Source organism: Microchirus variegatus (genome assembly GCF_963457635.1).
Source record: "Microchirus variegatus genome assembly, chromosome: 17".
NCBI classification, from domain to species: Eukaryota; Metazoa; Chordata; class Actinopteri; order Pleuronectiformes; family Soleidae; genus Microchirus; species Microchirus variegatus.
Window position 1 is genome coordinate 14,250,253 of NC_139818.1, and position 21,726 is coordinate 14,271,978.

At 41.6% G+C, this 21,726-nt stretch overlaps 1 protein-coding gene across 1 annotated transcript; it reads left to right on the forward strand.

Moving 5' to 3' along the window:
• Nucleotides 1-477: 477 nt before the first annotated feature.
• Nucleotides 478-21,701, forward strand: pgs1 (phosphatidylglycerophosphate synthase 1; the record flags this gene model as incomplete). The annotated part of the gene is made up of 11 exons (XM_083903911.1): nucleotides 478-593; nucleotides 4,226-4,439; nucleotides 5,613-5,702; nucleotides 8,076-8,175; nucleotides 8,733-8,922; nucleotides 9,882-10,060; nucleotides 11,148-11,347; nucleotides 12,629-12,920; nucleotides 14,206-14,354; nucleotides 14,494-14,620; nucleotides 21,141-21,701. 10 exons carry the CDS (start codon nucleotides 478-480, stop codon nucleotides 14,611-14,613), a joined length of 1,650 nt encoding a protein of 549 aa, XP_083760037.1. The 3' UTR covers nucleotides 14,614-14,620; nucleotides 21,141-21,701.
• Nucleotides 21,702-21,726: the final 25 nt, after the last annotated feature.

Sequence of the window (21,726 nt, forward strand, 5' to 3'; positions counted from 1 at the left end):
TACTAGTCAAAATGACACCACTGTAATCATTCATGTGTATGGGGTTTGTCATTGTGTATATATATATATATATATATATATATATATATATATATATAATTCAGTTATGGATATCTACAATTGTAGATATTTATTCAACTATCTGGAACTTAATTCCAGATATGACAGACAATGTAGATATCTTCAATTGAGGATAACTTTAATTACAAACCCCGTACACATGAATGGCAAAAAGTGACGTCATTTTGACTAGTAAAAACTCAATTACGGAGATCTGTTACGTCATTAACACTAGCTAAAACTATAACTGTAGTTTTGACTAGACAGAATGATGTTGCCGATATTGGTAGTGAATAGCCGGTCTACCGATTAAACGTTAAAGAAAACGCTTGCCATAGTAGTACAACTAGCTACTACTGTCAGTGAACAGCGTGTGCGCTGTCAATAAAGTTAATTCAAAGCGGCAGTGATGCACCAATGGCGGCTCCCATGACCTGGAGGAGGCTGGTGTACTCCGTGTACACACCGGCTGTCGCCGGGGTTTTTACACGAATATCAGACCGGATCTTCCGTGCACGAGACCGACGAAGAGGGTAAGACGCACGGTTTACCCACCGACACACGGACACGAGAGTGTTAGACCCGCGTTTAGCTGCCATAGCTGCACTAAACAGAGCTACACATGCTAATGCATCCGTTATCGGACACTCGCCTTCTGTCTGTCACAGTCGTGGTTCTGAATTGTTGGTGTTTGTTTACGTGTATCAGTGATTCGTAGCATATCTGCGTGACATTAGTGTGTTTCCAGCAAAGTTCAAAGTACGTTATCGTCAGTGAGAGTAATGAACTGCTCAATGAAGCTAGCAGTCAGTCCTACACACACACACAGCAGCTCACCTTCACACATCACACGGGATGTCCCTGTTGTTGTGGCTTTTTTTTTTTCTTTCTCGACCCTGAAACGTGACACGTGAAGGACACCCGTCATTTATACTGCGGCCAAGTCACGTGACAGGAAGTGAAACTTGACAGGTGATGTGTCACGTGAGACTTTGTCCTGTCAATAAAATGATTAACTTAATTATTGGTGTGGGTAATATTTTTGCTAAATTCAACATGTTGTTTTGGGTAAAAAAATATATTTGCTGTTTTATTTTAACTTAAAAATAGCAACAGTACCAAAAGAACTGGCACCAACTTTTGCATTGTTTTGTTACCCTTCCCTCGTGGTACCAGAGTAATGGTACGGTACATGTGGAGTTAAACATCACAATCAGCTGATGGTGGTATTTCTTCAACGTCCACAGACCACAGTCTATTCTCATACAAGGCTTGACATCGTGTTGAGACAAACAGCCACAAACCAAGCACAAAAAAAACAAGCTGCTGGTTGTTGTCTGTTGTGTCACGTTCTATATTGTTGTTTGTTGTCAGCGGGCACAGCGCACACCCCCCGCCTACCGAGTAAAGGTACTATTCTCATATACTTCAGACAGTAGGATAGCGAAATTAGATTAAGATCGAGCGAGTGATGAGGTGACTAATTGTTATTATTTAATCCTCAGCTCCACTCCTGATCACATACCACTCCAGGCATACACAGTAGAACAGTATTTCTAATTTTACTCCCAAATACCACCAGAGGAAGCTCACGTGCCACCGGTGGTACACGTACCACAGTTTGAGAACCATGGATCTAGATCATTCTGGCCCTTTGCAAGTCTGTCGCCACATTATAATCACATTATATGGAAAATAAACAGGAAAATGAGTGCGTTCCTGTTTTGAAAAGGAAATTCAGTTTGAGTTCAGTTTGACCGTCAAGTAATCGGTCATCGATCTACATATCGTCTTTGTTGGACGGTACAAACAGTGTTTCCTCTACGTCAAATCAAGCCATCTGTGAGAAAAACAACAAACTTAACAATCCTGTTTCTCAATCGGGGATTTTTTTAGTTATGAGAACAATCTTCTTCCTTCACATGATCGAAATCGGGAGGGTGATGATGCACTCACATACCAAAACAAACATCTCCTCTGTTCATTGACAATTACTCACTGAAGCTTTGGTTTATCAACTTAACTTAACCATATATCATATTATAGGATGAGAACTGTATGTCAGTTAGAGTCGCATCAAATCGCTCTTTTATAAAAGTGGCAGAGATCACGATAAACTATGTTGATATGAACAAATCTACCTTGTTTTTTGTTGAATGGAAGCCTTCAGTGTTTCTTTGTCGCTTGTGATTGTTTTTATCTCATCTCTGTCTTGAAATGCTGCCATTGTCACATAATGTCATAGGGCGTACCTCATCTCCAGTCTCACTCTCATGTCTCTTACCACTTCCAGAACATTGTAAAAGAATCAATGTAATTATCCTTTGAGATAACGTTTGTAATTTGCACTCCTGTAAAAGAGGGATATCTTCGCTATAAGGATGTATGAGGGAATTCTCATTCTCTTTTAAAGTGACTTTTGTTTTCTCCAACTTATTGGAAGTGGCCTTTGTGGTTCAACTCCAAACCCAAACAACATACACTGAGTGCATGTGTATGTGTGCGTGATGACCTTTGGTTTTAAGGAATATAAAGGAAGAGTGTAGACTGCGGTGTGTCGTGGGTTAACACACTTCCACATGTCGTTTGTTGGAGGTGTAATGCTGATTGGCTGCTTCAGTACAGCAGCTATTTGGACACTGTTCCTCAGCTGATGGGATGAGTAAAGCATTTATAACTGTGTTTATAAACTACATACTAACGAGTATTCATGCGTTATAAATGATTAATTCAATATGTATTATTGCTTCACTAATGCTAATAGTGTGTACTTATTGTAAAGTGTTACCCAACTAGTCTTCAACACAGTTTGAACAAAAACTGAACACTATTGCCCTCATTAAAGACGGGTGTGTTGTGTTGAATGAGGTTTACCTGATGTGTTCAGTGTGCCTGTGGGAGTCTCCAGCATATCTGGCATCTGCAGAACAGCACAAAAACACGGTATCTTTTATCGTTTTTCGATGATACATGGCACAAATGACCCACTTTGTATGACCTCGGTCCACAAACGAGTAGGAAATAAGACACATCTGTGTCGATGTTTTCCACCAATCTCAGACATTGAGAAGCGGTGGGGTGCATCCCTGGCCTGGTCACCAGCCGGTCACAGTGTCAACATACAGCAGTAAACAACCATTCACACTCCTGTTATTCTAAACCCAATGTGGGAGCCAACATAAAGTTTTTGTTTATTTTTTTTGTTCTGAATGAATAAGGTGTAATTGGTAACTCTGGGGTGTGGTTTTCATCATCCATTTCTTTGGAACAAAGAGGGAGACCTCTAGGCTCTCATGTTTCCTTTTGTTGACAGTCATAATGTTATGTTGCATTTTGCTAAAATAAAAGTCTTTAAACGCATCGGGCCTGCAGAATGATACTCTTACACGCTACTCAGCCTCTATGCGACCTTTTCTTTATGGATCAGAGTTGCTCTGCCCAATCAGTCGTCCTTGAAGAACAACTCGCAGACGCGGGGAGATTGCATGCAAACTCCTTACAGAAAAAGCCCCTGTCCAACTTGGAAACCTTCTTGCACCAGTGCTGTCTTTATGCTCGTTGACACGTTGTCTGCGCGTTACTCACGTATGAAAAACATCGTAGATACAGGTTGAACACTATTCTCTTCATTTTTGAAGGAACCTGAATCGTCAAACCTTGTCCTGGTGGCGAACAGATACTATAATCTGCTGAGAAAATGTTGTTGGGAGTGTTGACTATTATTTTCCTGTTAACTGACTCAAATATTTGGAATGCTGAGCTGCCAAATTTAAACAATGTTTTTATATTTTTGCCATTTCTTTTGGAGCCAACTCCTCCCACGGTTCGAGATGCTCCTTTCATTCTCAAAAAAAAAACATTGCAGAAAAAGTTGAGTATCCATAACAAAACATTTAACAGTAGCAGTCATTTCCAGATAATTTTGTATATGAATTATTGAAATTGAAACAATTGACTCACCTATGGAGGACCAGTACAGAGGCAGAGGGTGTCCTTCTTCTCAGTTTTGACGTCGTGCCACAAAAACAAAGCTGCGAATGTTTCAGTATCAGTTGACAAGAGGCGATCAACGCCAGAAGGAATAATCCTCTGGAAATGATTCATGTCTGATACATTTTGTTGATACACTCTCAGTCTAACCCAATTTCCACGTTTCACCCTCCAGCTCCTCCGTGCTGCTGCTGGCCCCGCTCCTCGCCGAAGCCGACCCCTCCCCCCGTCGAGCTGTGAGGCCCTCGGGGTCGGCCGGAGATCAGAGCAGTGGAGATGGCCTCTGCACTCACTTCCGATGGATGGCGGAGCATGTGCCCGCATTCCGGGTGCCCGGCACCCACATCCACATCCTCACCTCACCTGACCAGTTCTACCAGGCCATGAAGGTTGGTCACTGCCAAAGCAAACAGTGTGCTGCAAAGAAAGTATTGAGATGTAGCTGGATGCATTTAAAGGCGATACTTGATTGTTATCTGTATGTACACACAACAAATGTTCAATATAGGGCTTGAACGTGAGCCAATTAAGGAGGTATTATTTTCCCCAGCCAATGTTAACTGTTTACCCTCAAACACCAGAGTTGAAGTCTGTGAGTCATCATGATGGAGGAATTAACACATTAATGATTAGTGTAGAGTATAAAGTAGGTTTGCATTATATTAAATTTTTTTGAGGGGGTTTTTTTCTTCCATGCATCCTCACCAGAAGCAACGAATCAGGAGTTTGTAACTTTGACACAAAGAGTGAGAGTTAATTCTCAGTGACGGCGTTGAACTTTGATGTATTATGTTGGAGATTATGTTTTTTCAACACATTGTCATTTCTTTTCTATGGTGATGACAGGAGCGTGTGAATGGGTGTGCTTGGAAAAAAGACACAGCATTTGTTTTCCTGACATTTCCTCATAACTTGGACTTCAAGGAAGCTCGAATGCCCGCTTTGTGTTATTAATAGATCCCTTTTGACGCAGTGATTTGCAAACTTTTCATTACTAATTGTCATCGGGCTGTTATGGAGTTGTAAATCATAATTCCAGCAGAAGATTTGTAGTGCCTCGAGCACAAACAATGAATGGAATTCATGCTGGAACTGCAGATATAAAGAATAGAAAGGATGACGCACATACGCGTGGAAACTAAGTTAGTGATCTGTGTTTTATCTTAAAAAATGTTGCATTTGTGGCGAGTCGAGCTCTGCACATCGTTTTAGTCCATATGTGTGGACTTCATTGCAGTGGAGGCGTTCAAAATAATGCTGCAGCAATAAGATGAATAATTGATTAATCGGCAACTGATATTGAATTGATAATTAATGATTTAGAAAGATTTTATCAGTCGGACTAAAAAAAAGGAGTCCTTCACTGTGAACACGTTTGATGGGAGCTGCTTTCTGCAAAACAAATGGTGCACCATTAGATTTGTTAAACTTTGTTGGAACACATCCAGAAAATACTGCATTATGCAATGTTACTGTCCGCTAATAGTAAAAGAGTTGTCAAAGCCTCACGTGCTTGTTCAATACTTTAATTTTTTAACCATTGTTTTTAACTTCCACCACAGGATCGAATCCAGACTGCAAAGAAAAGAGTGGTGATGGCCTCGCTGTACCTGGGAACAGGTCAACTGGAGCAGGAGCTGGTGAGTGTGCGTGTGCGTGTGCGTGTGCGTGTGCGTGTGCGTGTGCGTGTGCGTGCGTGAGAGAGAGAAAAGCAGATTCATTTACATTTTCGGGTAATTTAGTTTTGGGCAGGTGAGAACAATGCCATCGCACACACATGCCAAATAAGTGGATAGAGATGCCAGAAATTGTGAGTCAGAGCCTCTTCCAAGAAAACCACTGTGTGGTTTTGTTCAGACTGAAAGTGTTCTCCCGGCCAGTTACAAGGAAATACCTCAAAATGCAAGGGTTTATGGGTACAAGGAGACCAGTGTTGGCATGTGATAGCCCCGATGTCCTTCATGCTTGGAAAGCCTAGCATAACAATGTCAACCCAGAGTAAACCACAGTCTGGACCGATGCTCATATTCAGCTGTTTTTCATGTTTTTTTTTTTTTGTTTTTTTTTCTAACTGGTAAGAGCAGCAGGAGCAAGGAAGAGGGTGAGTTGCAGGAAAAAAAGGGCAGAGGCAAGTCCGATAAAAAGCATTTGAATCAACTGCCAAACCCACGTAACCTCACAGGATGATGGATGACGAGAAGCGTGAGTCAAAAAGGTACAGCTTGTCCATGTGACTGTGCTGCTTTCATGCCCAGGTTTGCATGTAAATGGTCACAATGAACTCGGGTCCATTCAGCAGGAGAAGAATGGCGTGTGTGGTTTAAATGGAAGAATGCAAACTGTCCCAGGCTCAAAAGACACAAAAGGAAAAACATGAGTTATACCAGTAGCAATACAGTAGCACCTGCTCAGCGTATTTACTCGTTACACGAGAAAATGCCTCAATGTGAAATGTAATGTGTATCTTGAGTGCGCCATATGTAATGGCAGTAGATAAAGTAAATACAGTTATATGTATATTAAAAAAAAGTTTTTGAGATCACCAGTCAATGGAAAGTGCACACACACACACAAGGACGCCAATGTAAACACACACTAAACTACTGTGGTTGTTAAACACGATCAAGTGCCAGGAAATGTAGGAAATGCAGGAACGATGAAGCCTGTGAAGCAGTGGATGTAAACAATGCAAATTTTAAATTTTAAAAAGGCAGACGACAGAAGCTCAATAACTTCAATAATGCTGGAGTTTTCAGGCCTGAATAAATGTCCAAAAAATATAATAATAATAATAATAATATATTCATTATGTTAAATAGATGCTATAGTTTGTACCCTTGACAATTCAACCTCTAAGTTAAGTAAATTATAGCTTAGCAATATATTGCGTATACTGTTTAGTACTAAGAGTTAAGTGAATATAAAGTGTGGTGAAACTGAAAGATCTCTCACATCTCACAGTTAAGTGCATCTCTCCCAATGTTTGATGTGAAATAAATAAGTCCGGTTTTCTTCTCCGATTTACAGCGATCGTGTTACGAGTCATATCTGGCCCTGTGGTCAGTCGATAGCAACTCCCCGTGACTTATTCAGTCACACAAGAGCAAACATTTTCTGTCTCGATTCACTCACAACATTTCAGACGAGATGTTACGCAGCTTGATGACTAAACGCTCTGCTAGAGAGATTTCCCACTCATTGTCTGATTGGCTTCAGAGGAAACTTCAAGGACTGGAAGCGCTGGTGGCGCTGAGATCCCCAAAGAGCTCTTTACTGGGAAGAAGAAATGCCTTACTGGCATGAAAACGGGCACTCTGGGGATGACGTGCAGTTTAATGAATGCATTTGGGCACCAGATTCACAATTTAGCTGCAAGTGTAAAAGAAAAGGAAAGGCCAGGGTTTTTGATAATTGGGATTTACTGTCAAATAATGAATTATGATCACTCTTTTTTTCTTTCTACATACATTTCTTTCATTCTTTCTTTCTATACAAACCACAGTTTGTGGGGGTTTTGAACAATATTAATGAAGGCAGTTGTAAAAACATGATTAAAGCCGTTGATGTCTTCCCACTTGAGTTAATGTAACTGAGCAGCTTCAGTTTAGTGTTTTAAGTTCTCCCAGATATAAAAGCTTTCACACTGTTAGTTCAGTAACTTTCTGACATCACAATGTCGGTGCCCGGCCTAGTCGAACTGTCCGCTCTTCCAACGCAAGCTTGAAGTATTCTTTGAGTCACAAGTGTAAGATGGAGTCCGACGTCGATGTGGTTCACCGGTCAAACATGAGCTAAATGAAACCAGTTCACCACTAGCTGCTGAAGCCTGGGCCTGGTCGTAGCTGCTGCCGGGCATTGGCAGTAGGTTGTTGATCTGTTTATCTGGATCAAACCCCCTGTGGGTGTCTCAAGTTCTACGGCATCGAATTTAGATCCTTTTCATTTTTAGCTGTACATCATACATCTCATGCCAATCTGAATGGGCGCAGACGTCATTCAGGCCGCGTTTTGTGTTTTTCCTTCAGGTGGACTGTATGGAGGACGCTCTCCAGCGCTCGCAGGACCTCAGTCGCTCTCCTGACCTGAAGGTCTCCATACTGCTGGACTACACCCGTGGATCACGAGGTTGTTGACACTTTTGGTGCCGTCCTCTCTTTGCACTGTTGTGGAAATTCTCTGCTGCTGGTGAAGAATGAAATAGAGACGAGGTTTTATTTTCTTTGCATAGAAAGGGTCAATCCTCCCACGAGTGATCCTAGCTGGAGAAAAGACCCAGAGCATCGTGAGCCTGAAACATTTATAACTAAGCAACCCCCCATACCTCCAATAGACAAAGGAGTCTGCCTTTCCAGGCTGTGTTTTCACACCTCTTTGACCTAAGCAACTCCCCTATCGCATTCCTCCAAAAGACAAAGGAATGTACCTTTCCAGGCCATGTTTTCACACCTCTTTGTCTACTGTAGGTATCGGGGAGCCGACTCCCTGCGGATGTTGTAGGTAGTTGCGAGTTGGGTCTAGACATCCTAATTTGAATACACAAAAGGACCTGGTATCTTGTGTTAGAAAAGGGTGATGGAGAGTTGTAGCTCTGAGACAAAGAAATTGAATTTACCATTACAGAACTACGCTCATTCTTACCCTGACTGTGTCTTGTTGTTGTTGTTGTTGTGTGACACGTGCAGGGCAGGTGAACTCGAGGACCATGCTGCTGCCGTTGTTGCAGCGATTCACCTCTCAGATGCGTGTCTCTCTCTACCACACTCCAGACCTGAGGGGGCTACTGCGGCTGCTCGTCCCGCAGCGCTTCAATGAGACAATCGGAGTCCAGCACATCAAAGTGTATCTATTTGACGACAACGTTATCATCAGCGGGTATACAGTACAGACTCTTGTTCAGCAGTGTGTCAGTGTGACCTTTTTATTAAGTCCTTCAGGTCCTCCCTCTTCCTCTTCAGCTCTGTCTGCTTTCAATCACATTCTGGTCCGCTGGTACTTGTGTGTAACCAACTCGCAGGTGTTAACTGTCTTTTCTCGGAAATGTTCTCAGCGCAGATTTCGACATATGCAGAGAAAATAGGGAAACAGTGGGTGAGCTCCAAGCACAATGGGCACGGTGCCGTTTGGCTGAGTGTGGTTTCCACTCCATTTCAGCTCAGCACACAAAATGGCACATGCTGCTAGCCTGCTACACGGACCAACCAGTGTCAAGCAAAAGACATGGATAAGCATACCATGTCAGATTATGCAGAAGATGAGGCGACCCCTGTTATTTGCTGTTTTTGTGGAGAACAGTCGTTAATGTCACTGCAGTGTAGCCTGTTAGTCAGTGATGTTGTCTCAGATCATGACAGATGATTGGCTCCACAGTTTTGAGAGGATGAAAATCATCTGCATTTTAAACAGGGGAAACTGAATACTTTTATGGCTCACTGACTGTAAATTAAAATACTCTCTGACTGGTTTAGCAACAACTCACCCGATCCTTGTAGAAGCTGTTATTACTGGGGTGAGTTGGACCAGTTCAGCATTAACATGTTTTTTTTTCGAGGCTAAATTCTACTTTGACTTGAAAGCCAAGTCAAAATAATTGAATTTGTTGTTGGTATATTCAGATACACACATTATTATTTCCTAGAGTTTCCTTTGGACTGCGCCTCATTTCAGAAGGACCTGGTCTCAGAAGATAAAACAGTTTTTAAAAAACATTGAACTCTATATACTCTCTATGTGCATTGAAACCTCATACCTATGTTTCCCCCTTTCCTCTCTTTACCAAAGTACTTTCCAGTCGCCTCAATTGTTAAAATCCGTCCTGCTCTGTCATCTTTCAGGGCCAACCTGAGCGACTCGTACTTCACTAACAGACAGGATCGTTACGTGCTGCTGGAGAACTGCAGGGAAGTCGCTGACTTCTTCTCAGACCTGGTGGAGGCCGTGGGAGATGTTTCCCTGCAGCTTCAGCCCGACGACTCTGTCTCCATGCTGGAGGGCATGGTGCACCCGTACAACGGTAGGAAATGTAATGTGTGTGTGCGTGTGCTGTCAGATATTTACCCCCCAACATGTTTTGACACTTCTTGGTCAGTTACGGTGGCACTGACTCAGTTTTTTAGCAAGAGGAGCCGATGGATTTCGCTAATGGGGCTTGAAAGCTTAGACAGGCAAATAAATGATGGTTTTGTGTGTGTGCGTATGTGTGTGTGCGTGTGTGGACAGTTAGAAAGATGCAGAGAGCTCTTGCGGTTGGGTAACCATGCAGCCGGATATGAAATTGTCAGGATTTTCTCTGCACATGCTCATAAACACACACACACACACTCGTATACACTGTATCAGTAACTCGAGCGCAGACTGCCAGGATGTTAGTTTGAGGGATGAATGACATCATGTCTGCAGGACTGGACCTCAGTGGTAACAAACACCAGGAATAGAGTTGTGATGTCACAGTGTTGCTGGAAGATGATATTTAGTGGGAAGTGCGTGCACACACACACACACAGAGGTTTGCGCAGCTATTCTTCCGAGGACATTCCATTTCATTCGGACAGCCTGAACAAAGCCTTATCTCTTTCCTTAACCATAACCAGTTGATGCCTAACCTGAACCTTAATCTAACCACAATTCAAATCTTAGCCCTAGACTTAAACCATTTCCTCATAAATTAGGTTCTGCCTCATTAGGACCAGGTTTTGGTCTCCATGGGGACTACTGATGCCGACAAGGCCAGTGTTTATGCCAGGAAAGGCTCTAAAGAGTTGGCACACACACAGCATTTGCAGGCTCAGATATTAATGAACTCCCTTGCCTCTTAGCCTAACCATCACAACTAAATGCTGAACTCTATCCTTTAACCTAAACCCAATTCTAACCCCAACACCAAGTTTTGACCTTCAACAAGCCCTTGTAAGGTGGTGACGAGCAGCCAAAATTATGTTTTTTAGTCATCGCAAAAATACACATACAACAGTGACACTCACTCTGAGTTCAGAGCGTTGTAACCCAGAGATCAGTTTGACCGTCTCCCACAGCTCCCCCACTTATCTTTGGCCATGTGTGTGTGTGTGTGTACTGTTTTTTTGTATCTCCACGACAACAAGGCAACAGAGAAGACTTTTCAGCCGTGGCAAGGAAGCGGATCATGGAGGTCATGAACGCAGCTCACATGAGGCAGCAGCAGCTGCTGAGCCACGGGGCGGTGAGCGAGGGGGGGGACGAGGAGGAGGAGGAGGACACCTGGGTGTTTCCTCTGATTCAGATGAAACCCGTTGGCATCAAGGTGGACGAGCAGGTGACACAGGTGAGGCAAAGTGACTATGAAACCCTTCATCTTTTGTGTTGGGAGTTCAAAAGTACAAGTTGTTTATATTGTTGTCAAACGTGTAATTATGCAATAATTAGTGACAATTAATGATGAGGTTGCAACTAATAGAGGACTCCTCCACTCACTGCTGTCTTTCCAAGTGCACCAGTGATCTATGGTGGACTTCGTAAACAATTTTTCTTCCTGTGCATCGTAAACTTCCTCTTCCTCGTCCATTCAGGCTGCTGTAGAGTAAAGCAGAACCCTTGATTATATACACTCATACCTTATTTGTAGTATATTACATTTTTGTTAACCCTAGAACACCATTGCTGGGTGGTTTTCACACGAGCAAATAAAAGTATGTGATTTTCATGAAAACCAAGTTTTTATCTTCATTATCATTTGTTCCCAAATTCCTAATTTTCCAGTCATTTTGGAGCATTTTTATATGGTCCCCTCATGAGGCTTTTCTTTCATTTTGTTAGACATGACACAGTTTAAAATAAAAGAACACTACTCAAATGTGTCATGTATTGTCTATTATTAGTATTAGTAGTATTGTCTATTATGTTTTGATATATTTTGATGACAAGTGCTTTTTATTTGGGTGTATTTATTATCTCGGGTAAAAATCCCCCGGCGTTAGTGATGGTGTTTTGAATTTGAGCGATAGTGTTCTAGAGTTAATAAGCCTTAATAAATTTAAATTCAGGGTTATTGTTGTACAAGTGATCCAACTTTAACTGCTTTTTGAACGATAACAAATGCGGCTTGTGACGTGTTTTTGCCGGGAAAAGCGCAGGTGTTGGTGATCACTTTAACGAGGTCCGTTCAAACAAGTCAGGGCAGTGAGTCAGCCGTCGTTTAGTTTGATTATTTACACCTGTGCTCTTCCCGCTGTGTCCTGCCAAAATCATCATGTCATAAAACGGGTCTATAAAGACAAATAAGTGCTGTTTTTTTTTTTTTTTTTTAAGGCATTTAAAAAAAAAAACACAAATAAAGTCTATAAACGCAGCAATAAACAGATTTTCTGCTCCATTTGTAATAATGAAATCATTTTAACATCATATTTCACTGAGAATTGAGTGAAATCAGTCCAAACTCCTGTGTCAAATGTATAATATCTCTTTCTCTTTAACAGCATGTTTCTGGCTGTATTACTTTGCTCTAACCGTCCGTTTCCCACACAGTTATTTAGAAAGTACATCAGGATATAGATCCATGGCTGTAACTCATCTTTCTTCACTTCCCGTCTCGCTCCAAAACCTCCAGCGCTTGCTGAGGGACGCGGGGCCAGACTCCACCGTCTTCCTAACATCGGGTTACTTCAACCTGACCCGGGCGTATATGCGGCTGGTGCTCGGCGCTGGAGCCAGCTACCGCATCCTCACCGCCTCCCCCGAGGTCAACGGGTTCTTCGGCGCCAAAGGTGTCGCCGGAGCGATCCCCGCGGCGTACGTTCACATCGCCCGGCAGTTTTACAGCCAGGTGTGCCAGCTGGGCCAACAGGAGCGGGTCCACCTGCACGAGTACCACAGAGCACAGTGGACCTTCCACGCTAAAGGTGAGATTAAACAAAAGCACACACACCAGTCAAGTTTTTAGTATTGTAATGTGTGTGGTATATATGTATTGTTGGGCAAAATAGTTAGTAAATAGAATGTTTTAAGTTTTATACCCCTCCTAATACACTACGGTTCAAAAGGTTGGGGTCACCTATACAATTGTTTTGTGTTTTCCATTCAAAGTCACACAATGGAGCCCATTTGAAGGGTTCCAACAAGAACCCCTTTAAAAGCCTTTATTCAGGAAAGGGGTTTTAAAGGGTTCTCTGGATCAAAAGGGTTCTTACAGGAACCATTAGTGTTGCCAAGAACCTTTGAAAAACCCTTTCTTCAGGAAAGCAGCCCTTGTAGAAGAACCCTTTTGGAACCCTTATTTCTAAGAGTGTAGTCCAGACATTGACAAGATTAGAAATAATGATTTTTATTCAAAATAATAATTTTGTCCCTTTCGTCAAAGAACCAGCAAAACTGTTTTCAGCTGTGCTAACATCATTGCAACAAGGGTTTTCAAGGGTTTTCTAATCATCCAATAGCCTTCTAACGTGATTAGCAAACACAATGTACACTGGAGAGATGGTTGCTGGAAATGGGCCTCTATACACCTATGTACATATTCCATTAAAAACCAGACGTTTGCAGCTAGAATAGTCTTTTACCACATTAATAATGTATAGAGTGTATTTCTGATTCATTTAATGTTATATTCATTGAAAAAAGTGCCTTTCCTTCAAAAATAAGGAAAGTGACCTCAAACTGTTGAACGGTAGTGCAGCTAACTGGGAAATGGGAAGAAAAATCCCATGTTTAACTGCTCCAAATTGGTCCTCCCTTGGTTCACTGCCTCACCAATTCACAAAAATGTCATGGAAATCAGTTCACTCTTAATGCACGAGAACTGACTTTGACTTTCAGTAATTTGGCCTGACGCGTTTTGAGAAATGTGACTTATGTCTAAGTCACGGCTCGCTGTCCAGATGAGTCCTGTTTGGTTGAGTGAAAACAATAAAAACATCACTCTTGCTGTTCTTCTCCCTGCTCTGCTGTTCCACTTGTGGTCACAGCGGTATGTAGCGTGAGAGAAGACGGCTCATGCAGTCGTTCTGTCAGAGCCTCAGGACAAGGATGTACACTCAGTCTCTCTCTCATTCTTTGGGGTTTTGGATCGACGCTGGGGATTTCTGCATGTGCTTCCTTTTAGTTGTGGTTTGGGCCCCGACAGAAAACCCTGCTGAAAGCAGCTCTCTGAAGAATTACCTCCTCCTCACTGGCTTTCCTCTCCTGCAGGTCTGTGGTATTACCTCCAGGGGCAGGACCGGCCTTGCCTCACTCTAATTGGCTCCCCTAATTTTGGTTACCGCTCAGTTCACCGTGACCTAGAGGCCCAAATTGCCATAGTAACAGAAAATGAGGAGCTGCAGAGCCAGCTGCAGGAGGTTTGTTCTTTCCCACTTTTTTTTTCACATTTTCAACCACATAGAGAAATGATGATGACGAATGAATGAGTAACTATTTGCTGAATACACACACCTGTGTTTGAAACGCTCTCTCTCTCTCTCTCTCTCTCTCACACAGGAGCAGGAGATGTTGTACCAGCGCTCCACTGAGGTGTCCAGCTCAACGTTTGAGCGGCCGGACCGTTACGTCAAACTGTGGGTGAAACTGGTCACTCCTCTCATCAAGAACTTCTTCTGAGACACAGGTACACATATAACAACAAATAAAAACAATTTGTAAATATTGTTCACTTTACTTTCAAAAATAGATTTTCTTATACACCAACACTAACGTTCAAATGTTTGGGGTCACTTAGACATTTCCTTATTTTTGAAGGAAAAGCACTTTTTCTCATTGAATATAACATTAAAGGCGCCATATGTAAGAATGTGGCCAAAAACGGTTACTACACTCAAATTCAAAATACCGAGGTCTTTTAGGTTTAGTTTTCTCAGACGTACCTGGCAACCCGTGGTTGCTCGGCAGCTGAGACTCTACTGACTGCAATGATTGCCAGTAGGTGGCGCCACATGTCAAAACATGATTTCAAAACATAAACATGATTAGCGGTCTGCAAAAGATTTTTTTTAATGCAAATATTTTGGCTGCACTGATGTTGTTGGTGAGTTCAATATGTTATATGAATATTATTCCTGAGTCTCTGTGACATATTTGGAGGATTTTATGTCCAGTTGCTTTAGATTTATTACATAATGCACCTTTAAATTAATCAGAAATACACTCTATACACTATACTCTATACATTGTTAATGTGGTAAACGACTATTCTAGCTGCAAACGTCTGGTTTTTAATGGAATATGTACATAGGTGTATAGAGGCTCATTTCCAGCAGCCATCTCTCCAGTGTTCTAATGGTACATTGTGTTTGCTAATCACGTTAGAAGGCTATTGGATGATTAGAAAACCCTTGAAAACCCTTGTGCAATCTTGTCAATGTCTTGACTGTATTTTCTATCAATTTTGCAACACTTTTGTTGAATAATTGAATTAAGTGTGACTTTTAATGGAAAACATTAAAATAATTTAAAAATTGTATCAGTGACCCAAACTTTTGAATGGTAGTGTAAGTTACATACAAGCTAGGTCTACAGATTTGTTCGCTTCGACGGTTGTCCACTCGGGAGGATGTTTTAGTGTGTTAGTGTCTCCCATTGTCACAGCAAAACAACAAACAACATCTTCAACATCTGTGCTCACAGCACCCTCTGCTGTACAACTTGGTAATGAGTTCAAAGTGGCTGCTGCATTCTTAGGCTGTGTATGTTCAACTAGAAAGGCTGTCCAGTAGATTTGCACTGTGTGAACATTAAACATTACTATTTTGAACGACGCACCAGGGTTGGAGAACCTGAGTACGGAAGATGACAGTGGCCGTGGGTTGCTGCTGCATCTCAAGATCCTGGAATCATGTATTCGTTATCACACGAGATAACAGTCCGTTATCGGAAGGGCAGACAATTTGGCTACGACCTTGTTCATTATTTTACTTTGGAACGATATTTGATCCTTGTTGTTGTAATCAAACACCGTACCACAGTGTGGGTCAGGCGAGATTTATTACAAGTATGGTCAACCCACGGACGCGATAAAAAGGGCAGCGTGACGCAGGGTCAGCTGCTGTGGAGTGTGGACATGTTGATCTCGTGTCACTGCTACGGCTGCCGCTCTTCTTTCTTCACCTGTTGCTGGCCGCGACAGTGTCGCGTCGAGATTCATTACGACTTATATTCATATACGAACAGGTTGAGCGTAAATGTCACAAGGAAATACCGCCGAGCTCAGCAGCTCCTCAAGTCTCTCACTGCTCTGGCCTCAAGGAAACTCTGTATTCTATGTATACTCAGACTTTTCCAGAGACAGTTTGACCTCAGCTTCTCCTTATCAGAAATAAAGCAAATAGAAAGTTAAGTTCATACATTTTTCTCTCTTGAAGGGTTGTTTAGGCTTTTGGAGTGTGGTTGTATGAGTCATCGAGCTTGAGTTATGTCGTATTATCACTGATAATGCGGCAGCAGGTGGATACACAAGGAAAAATGGATTATAGCCAATTAATGAAAAGGCTCCGCAAATAAAGAATATGGCCACTGCTTTATCTGGCCTTTATATAACCTTTGCTGTGTGTTTATAAACCAATTTACCAAGCCTTGTTTGGTCAATTGGAGGATTTCTTCACAACTTCCGTGTGTCGTGCTGTAAAATAGCAGATTTTCTCTCTGGCAGTGAGAGTTTACAAAGCAACGTAAAGTTCAGTGTCAGTGACTCCCTCCCCGACAACATCACAGGTTGTTAGTGATTCAGACATGATACCATTTTCCAAATATTGGATGAGCAGTCAGTCTGAGGCTGACTTTACAAGAAAAAACCCACAGGTTTGGACGATCGAGTGAAAGTCTGTTGTAATAACGCAAACTGAAAATAACTGTTTACAGTTATGGACCGACTGCTTGAACTTTGAACGCAACAGGTCAAACATTAATCACAAAAATACATTAGTACAGTGATTTGACACTTTGTTTTGTCACTCACGATGACAGATTCCTGAGGTCGGCTCAAGATGTCACTCAAGTATTTTGACAACAACAAGTGAAACGAAGTCATCAGGTGATGCAGGACCTTGTCCTCGTAGTGTTAATATGTGTAATGGAGCACATAAGCACCGATGAAGTCTGAGTTCATGTAAATTCTGCTTTGTTTTCATTGTTATTATTCAGATTTTTGTTTGGCTGAGCAGACAAAACACAGCCAGGAAAACACACACACACACTAAAACAGGCTGTGGCTTTTTAAAAATGTCTGCAGTCATTGTGGTGAGTCCCAAATCACAGGGTCCCGTCCCCGTCTTCCCAGCAGCCCTGCTCACCACGGTGAGAGCGGGGGGGGGGGGGGGGGACAGCGAGTCGGCTGATTCACTCGCATCGAGGGCGGTGAGTCAGCGCGGCGCGGCGGAGTTACAGGGCGATGATCCGTCAGTGTGGTCTGTGTTTGTCCTGTCAGGACACGAGGCCAGGTGAGGTGAACTCACTGTGGTTCACGAGCCCTGAGCAACGAGAGATGAGGCTTGTTTGACAAAGTCACTGGGGTCACAAACATGTGTAGAGAATTCAGCTTCACACTGAGGGAGGGGGGGGGGGCACTCAGCTGTTTGTTTTTTTCTGAGAACAGGAAATGTCACAGGCTGCATAGTGACGGTAAATGGGTGGTGTCTTATCACTACCTGGATCTGGAGTCAAGAAAAAGTGAGTTATCTGTTGCCAAAAGGAAATGGCCATAAATAGCTCGTATTTCAAGGCTTGTCTGTCACAGAATACGCGCACAGAAACACACACACACACACACACACACACCAGTAAAAATACCTCTCGTAGCAATGATGCCATCAGTGGATGGAACGTTGATTGTGAAATGATGCAAATGCGCTGTGTGTGTGTGTGTGTGTGTGTGTGATCTCGTGATGAAAGTCCCGTCGGTGTTGAGCGTTAAGTCACATGATACACAGTCGGTGAACTCCGGTTACAAACTCTGTGTTTCACTGACACTGATATGAGCAGCTCGTAACTTCATACGACACCTGAGAAAGTGCACTCTCACTCTCACACTAACTTTGTCACATAAATGTGTCTTAAAATGAAACGGCACACGGAGATGATTTTACTATACTTTTTCCAGCCTTTTGCTTCAGATTCTTTTTTTTAAATCGCACCTGCATAAAAAGAAATGTTGATTTCATTTTCAAACATATCTCTTAAAGGTGCATTACGTAATAAATCTAACTGGCCATAAAATCCTCCTAATATGTCACAGAGACTCAGGAATAATGTTCATATAACAAACTGAACTCACCAACAACAACAGTACAGCCAAAATATTTGCATTAAAAAAAATCTTTTGCAGACTGCAAATCATGTTTAAGTTTTGAAATCATGTTTTGGCACGTGGCGCCACCTACTGCCATTTACCAATCATTGCAGTCAGTAGAGTCTCAGCTATTTTGAATTTGAATGTAGTAAACGTTTTTGGCCACATTCTTACATATGGCACCTTTAACTATTCACAATAGTATTTACTAGTGCAGTGTCCGTAGGAAGTATGTATTCCTATAGTGGGAGCTGAAGAAAATGTTTCAGTTATGGTAATGCATGATAAGTGACAGTCACAACAGCTAGCTACGCTAATGCTTATTGAATATTAAAACACAACCTGTTTGTTTTCCTCTTTGAACTTTGGTCCAGCCACAGTGAGGTGGAGGACTAAATAAAGCTTTGCTACTGTAGATATTTTAAGGATGAGGCTGCAAATGTTCAGTATTTTTAAAGTCCCAGACCACCGATAAAGCCGTTCACCGCTAACGTGCGTCGTCCTTGCAGCCAAAGCCACGGCCGCTCCGCTGTTTAAAGCTGTAAAAACAAACTTTTCACACCGAACGACATGTTTCTTCATTAAATCAACAATAAAAAATCAGGCACCTAGTTTTACTTTTGTGGCAGAGCGGTGTCCATCTCTATATATTCAAGCATGAATGGTCAAGAAGATCTGTCTTGTGTTCATGTTGCACTTATGCTTGTCCTGTGTAGATGCTAATGCTGCTGCTCTACGTGTCTGTCTTCAGTTGCCCCTTGAATTTGAAGTTTTAAAAGCAGCTGCAGATTGACTGGGATAAACATCTCCTATGTTTACAGAGAGGAGAGGCCAGAGGTCAGAGGAGAATGGTCAGACTGGTTTGCCAGGGTACGCTAATACCCTCTCGTTATTTCGAGAAACTGTTACGTTATTTCAAGAAACTATTGCGTTATAACGAGAAATTCACATTATTCCGAGAAACTATGACGTTATTTCGAGAAATGATTACGTTATAACAAGAAACTATGACGTTATTTCGAGATATGTCTTCTCGTTATTTCGAGAAACTATCGTGTTACTTCGAGATAAGATGTCTTCTCGTTATTTCGAGAAATTATTACGTTATAGCAAGAAACTGACGTTATTTCGATAAACTATCATGTTATTTCAAGAAACTATCACGTTATTTCGAGAAACTATCACGTTATTTCGAGAAACTATCACATTATTTAGAGCAACTATCACGATATTTCGAGAAACTTCTCGTTATTTCGAGAAACTTCTCGTTATTTCGAGAAACTAACGCGTTATTTTTAGATAAGATGTCTTCTCGTTATTTCTAGAAACTATCGCGTTATTTCGAGATAAGATGTCTTCTCGTTATTTCGAGAAACTATCGCATTATTTAGAGATAAGATGTCTTCTCGTTATGACGAGAAACTATCACATTATTTCGAGAAACTATCATGTTATTTCAAGAAACTATGACGTTATTTTGAGAAACTATCCACGTTATTTCGAGATAAGATGTCTTCTCGCTACAACGAGAAACTATCACGTTATTTTCGAGAAACTAGTATAATTCAATCTTCAGTATGTGCATACATTTTTAAATGTTGCACAGAACTGGCAGTTGTTGCCAAACACGCTGCCTGACCTGTCTGTTGTTGACCGGGAGTGTTTGCACAAGGGTTTGTTCACTCTCTCACTCATGTTTTGTATTTGTCTGCTTCCACACATTGATGTGTGTGCACTTTTACCGCTTATCTCCAACAATAGCTTTGCTGGTTCAAAGGACAAACGGTCTTCTATTGTTAGTTGTGACAACAATGTGGAGTCTGGCCAGAAGCTTCTCACACTCTGTTTTAGTGTCATTGAAGAATCATCACCAGGAATCCTGCTTCAACTGAGCTCATGTGTTTGTGAGGGGCCTGTCTGCCCTCTAGTGGTGGGATTGTAAACTCCCAACAGTTATTATTTACTTACATTGAGGTTCCAGTTTGAGTTTATTAATTTAATTAATGTGAAATTAGAACCATCTGAAGAAGGGACTTTGGGACCATTTAATACATTTTTGTAATTAACTTAAAGGGCTGTTTCACCCATTTATTCCACTTGGTCAAATGAAGAATAAACCTAAAGATCCAGGTGATGCTGCTGCATTTGTTTTTTATTTTCACACTCTTTAAAGTGCTGGAATAAATCTGAACTGTTTTATTTGACTTTTTTTGCAGTTAAAGTGCAGTGAGGTTCTTGTTCTGATAACACGTGTAGGGATTTTATTTTACACTTGGATGTCAACTATATATCTCAGGAACTGAGTAAAAAACAATGTTTTTGGGTGAAGTGGTCCTTTAATATTGTTAACAAGTTGAGCAGACGTGTCTCATCTGCCAAATATCTTTTGTTTATATACATCTTTTGCTTGAATATTATATATGCTGTTTTTCGTTGATAAAACTGTTAAATCAAGACATAGTTATTAAGGTCCTGAGTAGAGCTGAAATAATTAACTAAATTGATCGGTTTGAAGCTTTTTTTCATGATTAAAACTAGATTTCTGATTGTTTTAACTTCTTAAATGTGCATATTTCCGAGTTTCTTTGCTCCAGATAACAAAGAAATCATTAAAACTAACATTTTGGTTTGTGGACAAAACAAGACATTCGAGGAAGATCATCATTTCCCGGTTTATATATTTTCTGACATCTTATGGACCAAACGATTAATGGAGAAAATAATCGCTAGTTGCAGCTCTCGTTCTGAGGTTTTTAAAGATAGTCACAGAGATGCTCAGACTCGTCGTCAACAGATAAAGACTCAACTCTACATTCAACAACATTGTGTCTTGTGTTGTGTTTTGCAGGAGGCGAACACTGTCGGGTTCCCTCAGCCCCGAGCCTGAGGGTCTGGATAGAGTTTGGTCTTCTCCAGAACCAACGCTGTGGGGGTCATGGGGAGCAGAACCCTCCACACACACACACACACATAGATTGTTTATATCCAAACATCTCATGTCATCAAACTGTGCATTTCTGGTTAAAAATACAAAAAATGCATCTCTACAGGTACGTACGTGTTGCACGTGTGACAATTTAAGCAACAGCCTTCATTTGTGAGTGTCCTGAACGCCACACGGGTGAACAGACGGGTGTGGTGAAGCATTAGACTTCCTCAGCAAGCCTTAATAATAGTTTTTAAGAGTTCATGTGGGAGTGTGTTTACAGCCCTGCCCACAAGCACTCATCAAACATAACTATACAGTGTGTCTCTGTGTGTTATCATTATTGTAAATAAAAGCATGATGTCATGAGTTTATAAATGACTCAATGTGCGACTCTTTGATTTAGCGCAGTGGACTGTTTTGAATCGTCATAGAAGCATTTTAGAAAGAAAGAAGACAATTTTATATCCTGTCGTTCTCTTTTCACCAATCATCAATAATTCACCTT